We start from the raw sequence: 15,700 nt of genomic DNA on the forward strand, positions 1-15,700 counted from the left end.
CCACACGAGGCTAGTGGTCGGGTGCCTCCTCGGATGTGGCTTCGAGTTGTTCTCTTGCGCTCAAGTCCTCTTGATCGGGTTAAGGTTCAGACTGTTCTTCTTGAACGATCACTCCATCGGGTGTATGCTTGGGTTTCACCTCATTCTTGCTCTTTTTAGGCTCCAAGGCACCTGTTTACATCCAAAATGCACAAATGCAACAATGTAGCACCCTAAATAGCCTAAATGCAAATTCCTAAGGTTAAGGACCTAAAAATGCTAAGGTTAGGCTATATACAATGCAAAACATGGATAAAAAGATGCCTAAAAAAAGTGTAAATTAGAGAGTTAATAAGTCATTCACCATTCCAAACTAGTATGCACTTCTCCATACTATAAAACTCTATACTAGTCTGAAATTGAAAAGAAACTGCGTACTGTGTGAATTGTACTATTGGTCCGATTATTTCTGTTTATTTCTGCGTACAATAAAATTTGGGTAAAAACGTGCTCTAAACTAGTTGAATCTGAGTGCTCATCTTATTGGTTAAACTTGTGTTTCTTTCTACTTTTCAAAATATATATATACACTCATAAATATTAAAATTCACAACAAAAAATTCATATTCCCGAAAACAAAAACTAGATCTAGAGATGACTCTCTTCTCTTTAAACATTGAAGCTCTTCAATCTTAAAAAATAGTAATCAACCATTTATTTCATCTCAAAGTCATAAGTAAGTTTTATTTTCTCACCTTATTTTCTTTTTAGTTTAGTTTATAGTAGATATTTGAGAATTTATTAGTTAATTTTTAAGCATGATGAGCTAGTTTATTAATATACATAGGATCCTTGTTTTAAAAATCTCCGCCTAGCACCGATTACGCCCCGTAAAATCGCTAGGTCCACTATCTCCGCCTCGATTAATGATTAATCCCCGCCTAGCATCGATTATCTAATTATACCTGTCTAATTTGATTATAACCCGTACAATTCGATTACTTTCCGCTTAATTTTGTATATAATGATTATTTTTAGAACCAAATATAAATCAAATATGTATTTTTTTTGTTATTTAGACATTTAAATTAAGAGTTTATGATTTTTTACAATAACTAATATACAAACTTTTAATGAAAATCATAAATTTTATTTTAAATTATGTTTTGATGTGTTTACCGTAATTTTAAAGACAATACTATAATTTTATATTTTATTTGATATTTTTATTTTAACATAAACAGAACTATACATATATTTAATACTATATATATTTTTTATTAATTTAATAAAATAACTCTAAAACTAATCTCTGATTAGTCCCTGTTTAATCTCCGATATTTTCGTTAGGCGCTAGGCACAGTCCGACCGCCTGACTAGCGCCTAACGATTTCTAAAACAGGGCATATAATAGTTTGTTTAATTTTAGCTTAATTTTCTATTTATTAACTAATTTAATATTGTTTGTGACTATAGATATGTCTTCACAAGATAGTAATATAAATCTAGACATGGATCCTCCAACACGTAGACGGGTAACTTTTAATGATTTAAGTTTCATTTAATTACTAGTTTTAAAATCATGTGTATTGTTTAAATAAATATACACATAACTCAAATATATGGGGAAGGCCGGACATCATCTTCTTCCTTTGCATTTAATTGAACATCTCACCAGAAGCCTAGTATGTGGGTAGGTTTGGTAAGGTAACAAAAGGGAGAAAAAAGAACATAAATAAAGGGAAAAAGTTGTAACAAAGGGACATAGAGCTAAAGGAGAAGAGGACGCGATGACAGTCCGGCACCGGTGAGTTCACCGGCACTGGCGGTGGTGGTTAGAATGGTTGTCTCGATATTAGTGTCTTGAAAATTTCTTAGCGGCTATTGTTTTCCGAGTCTTACGTTTTTTTATTATTGTTATGTTTTAAAATTTGGAGAAATTTCGTTTCTATCCCAAATTTTAAATAGAAAATAGATAACATATTCTTCTTCTTTTTTCCATCTTCCTGTAAAATCTTATTACAATTCCTTTTGCTCACCTCTTTTCCGTGTACACTGTAATTCTTTGCAACCTAGACAAGTCTCAACAACTTCAGTTCGCAATACTGTCCATCACTTCGAACTCTTTCATACTCTAGTCAGGATTTGGGGTTTATTTCATTTTACTTTCCAAGGTACCATAGAATGCTAAAAACAAAAGACAAAAACATAAATATTATGAGATATAATTAAAACTTCAAACCGTTTCATTCTAAATAGACATAGTTACCCTTTTTTATTTATATTTTTCTACGGATTTTAACAAAATGACTAATTTACGTGGACCACGTTACTTTCTTAGCTTCAACTTGCCGATAACAATAACAGAGTCAGAGCAGAACACAAACGTAAGGAAAAAAAAAAAAACAGAGCAAAATGGCCGTTGTTTTACGTGGAGGCATCACCGGAGGATTTCTTCACCATCGTCGCGATGCTTCATCCTTCATCACTAGAAGAATCTCATCCGTCAGAGCCGCAGGAGGAGGCATAAATCCGACGGTGGCTGTTGAACGTCCCACGTGGCTACCTGGCCTCGACCCTCCTCCTTATCTTGATGGAAAGTGAGTTCCTTGTTGTCTCCATTTGCACAAAAGCTTTAGATTTAGACCATCTTTTTGTGTTCTTGAAAATAAAGGTTAGCTGGAGATTATGGTTTCGACCCACTCGGGTTAGGAGAGGATCCGGAAAGCTTCAAATGGTATGTTCAAGCAGAGCTTGTTCACTCTCGTTTCGCCATGCTCGGTGTTGCAGGAATACTCTTCACAGATGTAAATCACTAATCTCCAACATTGTCAGTTTTGCAATGTTGAAATATCTCAAAACATAGCTAGCTTAGAAGTTTGTTTGGTTGCATTACATAGCTGCTTCGGACCACAGGGATTCGTGATTTACCGGTTTGGTATAAAGCTGGAGCTGTCAAATTTGATTTTGCTAGCACAAAAACACTCATTTTTGTACAGTTCCTACTTATGGGGTAATGAATCAAACTCATTATCTATGTATATCTAATAACTATATTGTTAGCCAACAAAAGCTTAGAATGATTCTTTATTGTTTCCACAGGTTTGCTGAGACTAAAAGGTATATGGATTTTGTCTCTCCGGGATCTCAAGCAAAAGAAGAATCTTTCTTCTTTGGAATTGAAGCAGCACTCGAAGGGCTTGAGCCTGGATACCCCGGAGGACCGCTTTTGAACCCGTTAGGCTTGGCTAAGGACATTAAAAATGCTCATGACTGGAAGCTTAAAGAGATCAAGAATGGTAATAGACTCATTGGTTTGCTTCCTTACTTGTAATCTCTGTGTGTGTGACATTGCTTGATTGGTTTTTTTAACAGGTCGTCTAGCAATGATGGTGATGCTCGGCTTCTTCGTTCAAGCCTCTGTGACTCACACTGGCCCTATTGATAACCTTGTGGAGCATCTCTCAAATCCGTGGCATAAGACCATTATTCAAACCCTCTTCACCTCTGCTTCTTAAGTACATTCTTTTGTAACGAAAATCCGATTATTCGACAAGTGTATCAATACCTTTATTTCATTTAAGAGTACAATAAATCTGTTCTAACCAATAAACTTAAAAGTTCACTGTTCTCTCTCAATTCAGATACTCAACATACAAATAGAATATGTTAAAAAAAAAGGACAGTAAAACCTACCTGTAATAAACTCACTTGTTGGATGACTTCTTCCTTGACAAGAACATGAAGACCTTTGGCAACAAAAAGAACCTTTTCTTTTTCTTTTTTGTTTCAGGGGTCGTCACATTACTACTACTGCTTCCTTGCTCACCAAACGCAAACGATGTTGGTTTATGTAAAGCCGATTTCGACTTGCTTAAGTTCTCCTTATTTCCCCCCTCGGGACTCCTATTCCCGTTTTCCGACCTCCATTTTCGCAACTCATGATCCATAACAACCTTCCCATCTCTAGCTTTTTCAACTTTCCCCATTGCTTCTTGCAGCTCTACCTTTCTTATAGCTGTTTCTCTACTCACTTCCTCAAGATTTTCCAAGATTCTTGATTCCTCTTCCTTAGCCACCTCGATCTTGGAGACGATCTCCGCTAGTTTCCTGTTTGCTGCCTCTTCTACCTCATGTGCCTGCTTGCTTAGCTCGTAATATTCCTCAACTGAAATGATTATGCTTCTTGGTGAACTACTAATGTCTTCGATTTTGTTAGCACATTCAGTCTCTTGCAACGCTTTTATTGCAGCTAAGGCCAACTTTTCTGAAGCTCTAGCTGCATCCATTTCCTTTTTCGCCTTTATTAACTGACTCTCTATCGCATAGTATCCTGTTTTCGCTTTTTCCGACTCTTCCTTTGCCTTTCTCAGCTCCTCTCGAGCAGCTACGGCAAGTGACTTAGCCTCCTCTGCCTCTCTGGTCGCTTCTTGCAACTTCTTGGCTATTTCTGTGCATCTCTCCTCTCTTGATTCTTCGCTGTTCCTCTGTTTGGAATCTGATAGATCTCTCTTCTCCCTTTCGAGTTCTGACTGCAATGATCCAACAATTATCTTCAATGTTTTCACCTCTGAGTTTGTTTTCTCAATGTTTGATTTTACTTCTTCAAGCTCATTCATCGCGGAATCAACAGCTGCTTGTATGTCACTGTTGTATCTCTTCCCCATGTTTGAGTCTTTGTAAGCCGCTATTTCGGCTCTCAAGTCTTGCTGAAGGCCAGAAGCAGTCTGTAGTTTTGTTTTCACATCATCAGCTGCATCAATCTGTTGTCTAACCCTCTCAATCTCTTCTTCAACCATTTTGAGTTCCTTCTCCTGATTATAAACGTCTTGGTCCCTGGCCATGGCTGCATCGAATTTCTTTTCTTGTGCTTCAAGATGAGCTGCATGCGCTGACTCCAGCAACTCCTTAGTGGCAAGTACCTCTATAGTCAAACCTTCCATTTTCCTCTCTACATCTTTAGCTTTCGAAACTGAATCCACAGCTCTTTTGGCAGTGGAATCTTTTTCCCTCAACAGAGATTCATACTCCTTAGACATTATATCTATCTCTTCTTTTAAAGATCCTAGCTCAGAAACCGCTGAGAAATGCCTCGCTTTAGCCACCTCGAGCTGCGCTTTTGATGCAACACTCGACTCATCGGCTATCCCTTGCTCCATTTCCTCCACTCTCAGCTTTGCAAGATCAGAGTCTTGTCTCGCTTGTTGCTCTTCTTTTTCAGCCTTTTCTAGCTCAAGTTTTAGCTCTTGGACAACACTCCTTGTCCTTTCAAGCTCCATCACCACCTGCTGCTTCACCTCTTCCGCTACTACTGCTTGTTTCTTGTACTCAGGCATATCTTCTTGTATCTTCTCAAGCTCTTGATCCACTGTCTTCCGTCTCTGGAGACAATAATAAAACACAAGATACTAAGAACAAGACGGGTCCAATGAAAATTAAGGCAAAAGTTTTATTTTAGTACCTCAATTGTCTGGATTTTATGTGCTTTCCAGTCTGTGATCCCACCAAACTTGGAAACTGCTTCCTTAACCGATTCAAAAGGTGCAGCGGTATCGATCAAGATAGGACTTGTTGGTGACCCGAAACGCGGGGATCCAGATGATCTCGGATGCCCAAAAGCTCTTGGTGAGCCAGGAACTCTAAGACGTGTGAGATCAAGATCTTGAATTCCTCCAGGTGAGCCAGGCAAAATCCTTGCGTCTTCGATATAGTCGTCTACTCGAGAATCTAGCGAAAACGAGTCTTGATGGTTTGTCATGACTCTTGGTGCAATGTACACCTTCGGAGACGACTCTGCTTCTTGATGTCCATCCACAGAATCAAAAAACGGGTTATGTTCCGGTATAAGATTTGGCGTATCTCCACCATCTTCCAAGTTTAGGAGATCACAAATGGATGAATCGAATACGATACTACCAAAAGGCGTCGAGGTATGGACATTATGGACATTGAGATCAGGGAATAAACAGAGCTCATTGGAAACTTTATCATCATCCATCATTGGTTAGGGTTTCTCACAAACGCAACTACACAAATGAAATCACTACACGCATTTAAATAAGATTATAACGTGATCATATGAACAAAAGGGATTCATTAATCAAAATAACAAAATGCGATTTTAACATATCGTACCTTCATAAAAAAAGAAATACTACAAAATGCGAGACAAATCTTCTGGGAGATAATTTGAAGAGATATATAATTTTTAGATCAGATCACGCCAACGTACGATTATCAGAAACTAAAGATGAACAATGAGAACAAAATTTTAAGAAACGAGACAGAAGATAAAGATTTGAAAAAAGAAAGAAAAAAAAAGGGAATAACGGAGATGTCCACTAGGGCGTGGAGGCCACGCCTCTCGTTCACATCTGTTGGTTCTTTTAATTTTCCTTTTTTATATAATTAACTAGGTAGTAACACAGAAAAAATATTTTTATATAGACTAGGTTTTGAATTCACCCTATGCGTGAGTTTATTTGATATATTTTGATAAAAATTATATATGATTGATTACGGTAATAAAATATTATCTCATAAAAAAATTAAAATTAGTACTAAGAAAAAAAAAAATTTAGATACACAATTTTTTAAAATATAAAAATCAGTTATGTTATAAAATCAAATCTGATAAAAAAAATCATAAATTTAACTTGACGTCCAGGCGAGGCAAATCAAACTGATGACCTCACATATTCTAAACTGATGACCTCACATATTCTTACTTGGTTTATAATATTTTAAAAACATAATAAAATATACTAATAATTATTTTTTAATATGAATCATATGATATATAGAAATATGAGTACACTATAAGAACATATTAATTATAAATATATAATATCAATTATATTATATCATCAAATAATATCAACCATATCAGATTATCAAATAACCGTAACCGTATATAACAGTAACCGCTTCAACCGTAACCGTATTTAAACGTAACCGTTTACCCGTTTGTTAAACGGTTCTGGATAAAGTTACAAAAATTTCTAACCATAACTGATGGTTAATAAAACATGTGTGTTTGTCGTCCATCTTTCTTCTTTAAACCTCAAAATTTGACTCAAACAAGGTCTTGCAATGTCAATCCTTTTTCCTTAGACCGAAAAATAAAAAATTAATGAAAGAATATCAACTCATCTATTAAATCATACCCAAAAATAAAAAACTAATGAAAGAATAAGATAATTTATGTTTTGCATCAATATTTATAATATTTAAAACTTTTAAAAGGTTTCGAAATATAAAATTTGAACCTTTTAAAAATTTTCAATATTTATAATATTTTAAACTTTTAAAATTTTAAACTTATAATATTTAAAAACTTTTTAAAAGCTAAGAATTTTTAAAAGTTTCAATATGTATAATATCTAAACTTGTAAAATTTTTAAATATTATAATATTTTTTTGAAACTGTTTAAAGTTTTAATTTGATCAAATCAAACACCAGATCAAACCAAATAAAACTTTTAAACTTGGATGCCTGATAAATCAAACTTTCCTGCTCATTCGTTGTTGGAGGCATATTAATCTTATTTATACTGGTTCTGAACCAATGTCTAAAAAATTTCTAGCCGATGTGGGATATTGTGCTTAGTTCTTTGATTTCCATAAATTTAAAATTTTCCTTTTTCTAAAAAGTTCTGTAAATTTAAAAAATATTAATGAATCACATGTCAAATCATGATAGGTAGTTTAAAATAATTCTTAATATAGAAAATTCTGGAAATTGTATAAAATGTTAATAAGTGATATGTCAAATTTCTATTGGTTGTTTAAAATTCTATGTGGATGGTCTTATGAGCTTATAGCTCCTACTTTTTATTAGTATAGATTTTAAATTAATAAAATGGCTAAAAAATATATTAATCCGAGTGCTATAGGCCTATAGCACAGATGTATTATTTTTCATGTAAAAATTATAAAATTAAATCTAGTCATGTTTACTTTGGAATGGGAAACACGTCTCAACCCATCTCCTCTCATCCCGTCTCATCTCGTCTCGTCTCGTCTCTTACAGTCTTGTCTCGTCCCGTCTCGTCTCGTATCCATCAGAATTTTTTTGTCTTGTGTTCGTTCTCTTTTATACTAAATTGGTGTTTGTTTGGTTTATTTCAAAATCGATCGATTTAGCTTGATTTAGTTTGGAAACCCTAAGTCTCGTTTTAAAAGGCACGAGCAGCCTATTTCCTAGGGGAGGGAGTCTTTGGTCGCTTCTAATAGAGAAGGAGAAAGATAAAGGGGAGATTGGGAGTTTGATCTTGAGAGAAAAGGGAGCCTTGAGGAGGGTTAAGAGGAGCAGAGGGATCTGTTTGGTAGTTCTAGGAGGAGAGAAGCAAAAGAGTTGTGGTGCTCTCTGGAAGGGAGGAGAAAAGAGATCCATCCTCTTCATGTGTAAGGAGAAGGATGTGATTACTTGGTGGTGGATTAGGAGAGTCAAGGAGGCTTTCTCATGGTTGTTATCCAGGTAAGTCGTGTTGTTTGATGTTTAATCGATTAGGGAATAGATGGTTGTGAAGTATTAGGGTTTTGCGGCGAGAAGGAGCTTGAAGGGAAGCTCGGATGTCGTGATTTTTGGGTTGGTGTCGTTCGACACCATTTTGGTGTCGGTCGATACCAACACCTACGGATGAACAGCGCAAACTGATTCCAGAGGGCTACTTCGGGGCAATGTTTGGAGGATGAAATGAAGTCCAATTTGGCTGAATTTTGGTAGGTAGCTTTGTGGTGCTATAAGCTTCATATCCAATGGTGGGTTTGTGAAATGAACGGTCAGTTTGTGTTTTAATCAAGTGTTTGTATTGTGGTCTGGTATAGACGGTTTTGAGGTAAATTTGGGGTGTCGAACGACACCAAGGTGGTGTTGGTCAACACCAGCACGTAACACCACCACGTAATTGTGCATTTGGGTCCTAGGAGGACAACTGGAGTTAGGTTTGGATGATGAGAGATTGATGGAAGTGATTCTGTGAGCGTCAGTATGTGTGTTGGTTTGCAAGTGGTGCGATGGGTGACGTTCGACACTAGGTGGAGGTGTCATTCGACACTAAAGGAATGGATAGTGAATTGGAGTGTTTGTGGAGAAGTATTGTCCGTGGCTAGACAAAATCAAATATTCCAACCCACCTCTCTTGTTACTCAGTCGCTAGGGATGGTTGGTTATGCGAATCAGTAACTAGATGAGGTGGGGTTTGGTGTATTTGTGGAAGTTTTTTTGCAAGGAGCGATTTTTACGCTGGTTATCTCGTTGGAATTATGGGGTTCCGGTGAGATTGTTTCCCGCAGATCCTGTGTGAGGATTGGGAATCCGGGTCAGGTCGTTTCAATATGGTATCAGAGCGTATACGGTCCTAGGACAAGCTCTTTAATGGAAATAGACTTGTCTAGGAAAATAGTTCAGAATTTCTAGAAATGGAAAGTTTCCATAAATAGAAAGTTTCCAAAAATGGAAAATTTTACGGGAGTTAGAACTTGTCTATTTTTGGAAAGAGTGCGTCTGAACATCCAAATTGGTTGGGATGTTTTGGAGTGAGGCCTGGAGGTGGCTATGGCGGTGGTGATGTTCTGGGAGATATGGTGGTTGGTAGGACATTGAGATGCTTTTACGCGGATCACGGGGGTGGTTGTGGTTAAAGAAATGTTATAGACATTATGACCGTTTACTGTAAGTGCGGGGGGGGGGGGGGGGGGGGGGTCTTGAACAACTCATGAGAAGATGGGGGTTCTCCTAAGTGGACGGGGGTTCCCTAGATACCGATAGCTCGAGGGACTGTGGTCCTGAGGGTGGCAGAGGAGATGGGGGTTCTCCTGGTACCGAGATCTCGAGGGTGACGACCCTAGGGTGAGACGGTATGGCTCAAAGACGGGGGGTCTGAGAGTGTGATTGGTATGACTTGAAGGTTGCGACCTAAAAGCAGATGAGTTGGAGGCAAAAGTGTCAAGGATGTGGGGATAATCATTGTAACCGGATGTGGATTAAGGAGATCAATGGGAGTTCAATCTCAGATTTCCTATTGTGATCGGATACAGATTAAAGAGACTGATGGGGGTTAAATCTCAGATTTCCTATTGTTACCGGATGCAGATGAAAGAGATTGATGGGGGTTCAATCTCAGATTTCCTATTGTTACCAGATGTGGATTTAGGAGATTGATGGAGTTCAATCTCTGGTTTCCAGTTGAGACCGGATGTGGATCTCAGGGTTGATGGGGGTTCAATCTCGGGGTTTCTATGTGTTCATCGGGAGGGTCAGGTGTATGCCTGTCGGGGGGACCAGAGTTGTGATGATTGGGAGAGTATGGTTTGGATTTACCGGTGGGGTCAGGATAGGTTGACGAGTGGGGTCAGGGTAGTTTGGACCAGTGGTGTCCTGGTTGTGGCAGACCAGATGGTTGGATGGTGCGAACCATCACGACTGTGGTTGGATAAGTTTTGTGGATGAGTGGCGGTGTGTTCAGATTTGAGGACGAATCTTTTATTAGAGGGGGAGAACTGTAACATCCCGAACCTAGTTTTGGGTGGGTGTCGGTCGACACAATGAGGGTGTCAGTCGACACCTCTAAATAGGTAGTTGTTTGGTTTATTTCAAAATCGATTGGTTTAGCTTGGTTTAGTTTGGAAACCCTAAGTCTTGTTTTAAAAGGCACGAGCAGCCTATTTCCTAGGGGGGGAGTCTTTGGTCGCTTCTAAGAGAGAAGGAGGAAGAAAAAGGGAAGATTGGGAGTTTGATCCTGAGAGAAAGGGAGCCTTGAGGAGGGTTAAGAGGAGCAGAGGGATTTGTTTGGTAGTTCTAGGAGGAGATGATAACTCTCTAATTTACATGTTTTAGACACCCATTTTTGTCCATATTTTGCATTATATATACCCTACCCTTAGCATTTTTAGGTCCTTTATTGTAGGAATTTGCATTTAGACCATTTAGGGTGCTGCATTGTTGCATTTGTGCATTTTGGATGAAAATAGGTGCTTAAGAGCCTAAAATGGGGAAAAACAAGGTCAATCCCGAGCATCTACCCGAAGGAGCAATTGTGCAAGAAGAACAGTCTGAACCTCAACCCGATCAAGGAGGATCTAAGAGCAGGAAGAACAACTTGAAGACCTACCCGAGGAGTTACCCGACTTGAACCTCGTGCACCCCCTCGAGCATACCCTCAGGCAGGACCGAGCAGCTAGGTTAAAAGGGTTTCCATATATAAACCTCCCTCTTCTTCCTCTCGCCCTAGCATGCCGCAGACCCTCAAAACAGAGAGCGAGAACTTCAGGGAGAGAAACTGAGCGACAAGAACTCTTTTTCCACTTTGTTAGGATTCTTTTTAGTTTCGATTCTGTACTCTTCTACTTTTACTTTATTTTCAATACAATACAATTTTCGTTTATTTGTGTTTTTATGCTTTCTTCCATGAGATATGAGTAGTGAAATAAAGTTTCTAGGGATGGGATAGATAAATAAGTGTTCTTGATCGGTTAGGATGTCTTAGCTTGAATGTTTATTTTATATAAATTTCCTTCTAGATTGATGTTTTTAATGCTATTTTCAGACAGAGAGGTTGAGACTAGATCTAGGGTGTTTTGCCATCGAGAGATGTTGTTGAAATGCTCGAATCAATCAATGCTAGAGATTTACTCACTTAACCTAAGAGATTATATGTGTAAGGAGTTTGTTGACAATAATGAATCGGTTTGTAATGCATGCTTGGTCATGTTTCTCCAACGAGAGTTGGGTAGGGGAGTAACCAAGGTTGATTGTTTATATTACGAGAGTGTTTTAGCAAGATTTAAGAGATTCATTGTCTAGGAAATATTTGCTTGAGGCATGTAGGACATCCCATATTGGTCAGGAACACTTAGGAGTCGATTACCCCATCCTTAGGAGCTTTCGCATCTTGATTGTTTACGTTTTTATTCATAACTCGACCCCTTACCCGAACTGGTACTCGATCACCAGCTTCGTGTATACCTTCGAGCTGTTCATACTTTTCTTCTTAATCCGATCACTCCCACCCGATCTTGTACTCGAATGCTTGCATCGAGTGCATAGGTCGTGTGGTTCTTGTTCTTTTATTTGCCTTTGCCTAATTTAGGATTGTTAGATAAAACCCCAATTATTGCTTGGCTTGACTTGCTTGTTTCTGTTCATATCTCCTCTGTTAGCAATACAACCATTTGGATTGATAACCCTTTGTACTACAACTGCATAGGGAATTGATACCCTAGGTGAAAATCCTGCTATCAGGAGAGAAACAAAAGAGTTGTGGTGCTCTCATTTGGAAGGGAGGAGAAAGGAGATCCATCCTCTTCATGTGTAAGGAGATTGATGTGATTACTTGGTGGTGGATTAAGAGAGTCAATGAGGCTTTCTCATGGTTGTTATCCAGGTAAGTCGTGTTGTTTGATGTTTAATCAATTAGGAAATAGATGGTTGTGAAGGATTAGGGTTTTGCGGCAAGAAGGAGCTTGAAGGGATGTTGGATCGACATTTTCTGTGCGGATGAACAGCCCGAACTGGTTCCAGAGGGCTACTTCGGGGCAATATTTGGAGGATGAAACGAAGTCCAATTTGGCTGAATTTTGGTAGGTGGCTTTGTGGTGCTATAAGCTTCATATCCAACGGTGGGTTTGTGAAATGAACGGTCGGTTTGTTTTTTAATCAAGTGTTTGTATTGTGGTCTGGTATAGACGGTTCTGGGGTAAATTTGGGGTGTCGAGCGACACCAAGGTGATGTCGGTCAACACCAGCATGTTGTTGTGCATTTGGGTCCTAGGAGGATAGCTGGAATTAGGTTTTGATGAGGAGAAATTGACGGAAGTGATTCCGTGAGCGTTGGTATGTGTGTTTGTTCGCAAGTGGTGCGATGGGTGACGTTCGACATTAGGTTGAGGTGTTTTTCGACACTAGAGGAATGGGTAGTGAATTGGAGTGTTTGTGGGGAAGTGTTGTTCGTGGCTGGACATAATTAAATATTCTAGCCCACCTCTCTTGTTACTCGATCGCTAGGGGTGGTTGGTTATACGACTCAGTAACTAGATGAGGTGGATTTGGTGTATTTGTGGATGTTTTTGCAAGGAGCGATTTCTACGCCGTTTGTCTCGTCGAAATTATGGGGTTCCGGTGAAATCGTTTCCCGCAGATCATGTGTGAGGATTTGGAATCCGGGTGCAATCATTTCAATATATAGAATAGTGCAACTTGTACCGAAAGTAAACATGACATCATCTTTATCAACTAGAAGATATACAATTTTTTGCAATCCATCCATAATAATCAAGCAGTCTGTGTTTTGTTGAAAATATTAAAGGAATTTGGTTACAGGTGTTAAATCTTGTCTAATCTCATCCCATCTCATCCCGTCTCGTCCCAATCCATCCCGTTTTAATTTTTATGTCCCATATCCATTCTCGTTTAAATAATTATCCATATAATAATGTTATTAATAAATTTTGGCTAAAACATTCATACGAAATACATGTATTCTTCATTTGGATGTTTACTTTATATAGTAAGTAGAAATTGTAATTCTCAAAAACTCTCAAATATTTTTAAAAATATCCAAAATTCTCAAAATACTCGTCTCAAAGTACTTATTTACATGTCACAGAGTCAACATTTTTTGTAAATCGTTTAAGTACCATTTTTCTATTATACGAATTACTCATTTTTGTCTCATATCTACTACTTCTCATCGTAATACCATAAATAGATTGGACTTTTAATTAGAATTTAATTTACATTATGATATGAAATTATGTGCAGAAACATTAAGATAATTCTTATGATATTAAGAGTATATTTTAAAAATAAATAAATCTTATTATTAAATATTTTCAATCGGCTTTTGATTAGATTTCGGTTGAAATTATATAGTATTTTTCAATTGTAACAGAAACACATCTTATCATGTCCTGTCTCGCCCCATCTTTTATTTTAGTTTTATTTTTTTTAGTATGTAATATAGTGATTATTTTTGTGTTGATCATCGTTGTCATTCCCTTTTTCATATTAGGACAATTAGTTAACATATAAGCATGTTCAAATCAATGTTCTAATATCGGTGTTAACTGGGTAAATAATTTTCCAATAATATATTTCTTTAAAAAAAAATTGAATGGCTTAATTCATAAGTGGAATACTAACATTTCATTTCCAAATTTAATATCTACATTTTATGTGATATCAGAAAAAATAGGAAAATGAATTTATGTAAGGACAACTCTCTGTTTTAACATTTTTTTTAAAAAATGTCAAGATTAAAATTTTGGAATTCTAGTGAAGTTATATAGCCAAAGCAATTGTCATTTTGGTAACTAAAAATTCATTGTCACTTGTTGAGTACTGTTTGATTTTTCCTAATGATTGCAATGCAACTTAAACACAAGAATGTGTATGTATAATCAGAGTTTATGGAAGAACACAGGAGAAGACATGTGGATAAAAATTGTGTATCTACATTTGCAAGCCAACACAGACTATATGTAAAATCTATCTTTGTCTCTTCATCGTCATTTCAATTCTCATGAAGGGCATCCACTGAGAAGAGAGCTGAAGCAAAAGCTTAATTATTTGTCCCGGGAAAGATCTGCAAACATCTACACACTCATTACATCGCGCGTGGTCACATCTCAACAAAACTCATTCATTGTCTTCATCTAAGTATTTCAAATCATATCTGCTCACATCTTCTATACTAAACTGCTTTGCTATTTCCCACAATAGGTCTTTTAACCTATGCGAATTTCACATTGTAAAGCGGATCTTCTCCTCCTCAGAAAATCATCCTCATGATGATGTTGATGGCGATAAGTGTGTGGTCTGCTTTTCCTTAAAAGATCTTGAGAGAGTCATTGCCTCTTGTCTAGTCTTATATGTAGGATCTTCCTTGTTAACTTGTGTTTCACTGGAGCAGCTCGAGCTGTAACTAATTTTTTTGCTACTAAGTACTGAAGATATGAGAAAGGTGAGAAAGAGTGATTTGGTTGCAAAACCTAGTGACTTATCTTAGAATGATTTAGATAGTATAAACGTCCCTCCATCAAACGTTCACGTGAAATGACATATTTTGTAACCTTTTAAAGCATGAACTAACCTGTAAATTAAACAACCAAAACATAAGAAAATAGTGGTTGAAGAACAAAAGTAAAAGAAGAATTTAAACTCATAAGAAATAAGCAAACCCAAAAAGGCTAATATAAGAAAACAAAGATTCATTGAACTGTTTTTAAAACTCCTATAGTTTACCCTTGAAACCCCAAAAAGGCTAATATAAGAAAGCAAAGATTCATTGAACCGTTTTTAAAACTCCTATAGTTTATATATAAGCTTAAGAGAGAAAGGTATGTACTTCACTTCTCTATCTCTGGTTTGTGTTTAGTGCTTAAGCCTAAACACAAACAGATTTTCAGGAGGATGTACTTCAAATAGATAATATTATACACAAGTCATCTTTATGAGAATGAAGCGGTAGTGTCTTACCTTTTATGAGTTCATGATCAGTAACGTGAAGAGCTTTTTCTTCATGTTTCTTATGTTTATTCTTCTTTTTTATTTCACCTGCTTTCACACCCAAATTAAAGCCTTCACTTTTTAGCTTCAGCTTCCCACCAATTATATTATTATATACCATATATACACAGCACAGTTTGTCTCTATATCAACTTAAATTTATATGGTGATAGATTGAGACTGTATACAGTTGTGTTACCTAGTAGTAAGAGG

General features: G+C 37.0%; 2 protein-coding genes and 1 long non-coding RNA gene across 5 annotated transcripts; 1 reads left to right on the forward strand and 2 right to left on the reverse strand.

Moving 5' to 3' along the window:
- Positions 1–2,083: 2,083 nt before the first annotated feature.
- On the forward strand, positions 2,084–3,592 carry LOC104742223 (photosystem I chlorophyll a/b-binding protein 5, chloroplastic). 2 transcript variants are annotated; one of them, XM_010463199.3, is made up of 5 exons: positions 2,084–2,579; positions 2,654–2,786; positions 2,880–2,992; positions 3,082–3,278; positions 3,355–3,592. In XM_010463199.3, exons 1-5 carry the CDS (start codon positions 2,395–2,397, stop codon positions 3,495–3,497), a joined length of 771 nt encoding a protein of 256 aa, XP_010461501.1. In that variant the 5' UTR covers positions 2,084–2,394; the 3' UTR covers positions 3,498–3,592. The 2 variants fall into 2 exon arrangements, with proteins under 2 accessions (XP_010461501.1, XP_087340514.1); XM_087484388.1 differs by having other exon boundaries at positions 2,351–2,579; positions 2,896–2,992.
- LOC104742222 (protein WEAK CHLOROPLAST MOVEMENT UNDER BLUE LIGHT-like 2) lies at positions 3,525–6,385 on the reverse strand. 2 transcript variants are annotated; one of them, XM_010463197.2, is made up of 3 exons: positions 6,115–6,385; positions 5,441–6,022; positions 3,525–5,360 (listed from the first exon to the last, which is right to left on the reverse strand). In XM_010463197.2, the coding sequence occupies exons 2-3, from the start codon at positions 5,978–5,980 to the stop codon at positions 3,687–3,689; spliced, it is 2,214 nt and encodes a 737-aa protein (XP_010461499.1). In that variant the 5' UTR covers positions 5,981–6,022; positions 6,115–6,385; the 3' UTR covers positions 3,525–3,686. The 2 variants fall into 2 exon arrangements, with proteins under 2 accessions (XP_010461499.1, XP_010461500.1); XM_010463198.2 differs by having other exon boundaries at positions 5,441–6,005; positions 6,115–6,372.
- A 7,943-nt stretch (positions 6,386–14,328) lies between these two features.
- Positions 14,329–15,400, reverse strand: LOC147928652 (uncharacterized). The gene is made up of 2 exons (XR_015579233.1): positions 15,327–15,400; positions 14,329–15,071 (listed from the first exon to the last, which is right to left on the reverse strand). It is a non-coding gene; the product is annotated as an uncharacterized LOC147928652 (long non-coding RNA).
- Positions 15,401–15,700: the final 300 nt, after the last annotated feature.

The sequence above is a fragment of the Camelina sativa genome, chromosome 14 (assembly GCF_030686135.1).
Source record: "Camelina sativa cultivar CO46 ecotype springtype chromosome 14, ASM3068613v1".
NCBI classification, from domain to species: domain Eukaryota; kingdom Viridiplantae; phylum Streptophyta; class Magnoliopsida; order Brassicales; family Brassicaceae; genus Camelina; species Camelina sativa.

Bases quoted from the DNA above. Each gene is read 5' to 3' on its own strand.
- LOC104742223 (XM_010463199.3), top strand. From the start codon at position 2,395: ATGGCCGTTGTTTTACGTGGAGGCATCACCGGAGGATTTCTTCACCAT. The intron at 2,580-2,653 runs GTGAGTTCCTTG...TTGAAAATAAAG, and splicing joins CCTCCTTATCTTGATGGAAA to GTTAGCTGGAGATTATGGTT. The intron at 2,993-3,081 runs GTAATGAATCAA...TTGTTTCCACAG, and splicing joins GTACAGTTCCTACTTATGGG to GTTTGCTGAGACTAAAAGGT.
- LOC104742222 (XM_010463197.2), bottom strand. From the start codon at position 5,980: ATGATGGATGATGATAAAGTTTCCAATGAGCTCTGTTTATTCCCTGAT. The intron at 5,361-5,440 runs GTACTAAAATAA...TATTGTCTCCAG, and splicing joins ATAAAATCCAGACAATTGAG to AGACGGAAGACAGTGGATCA.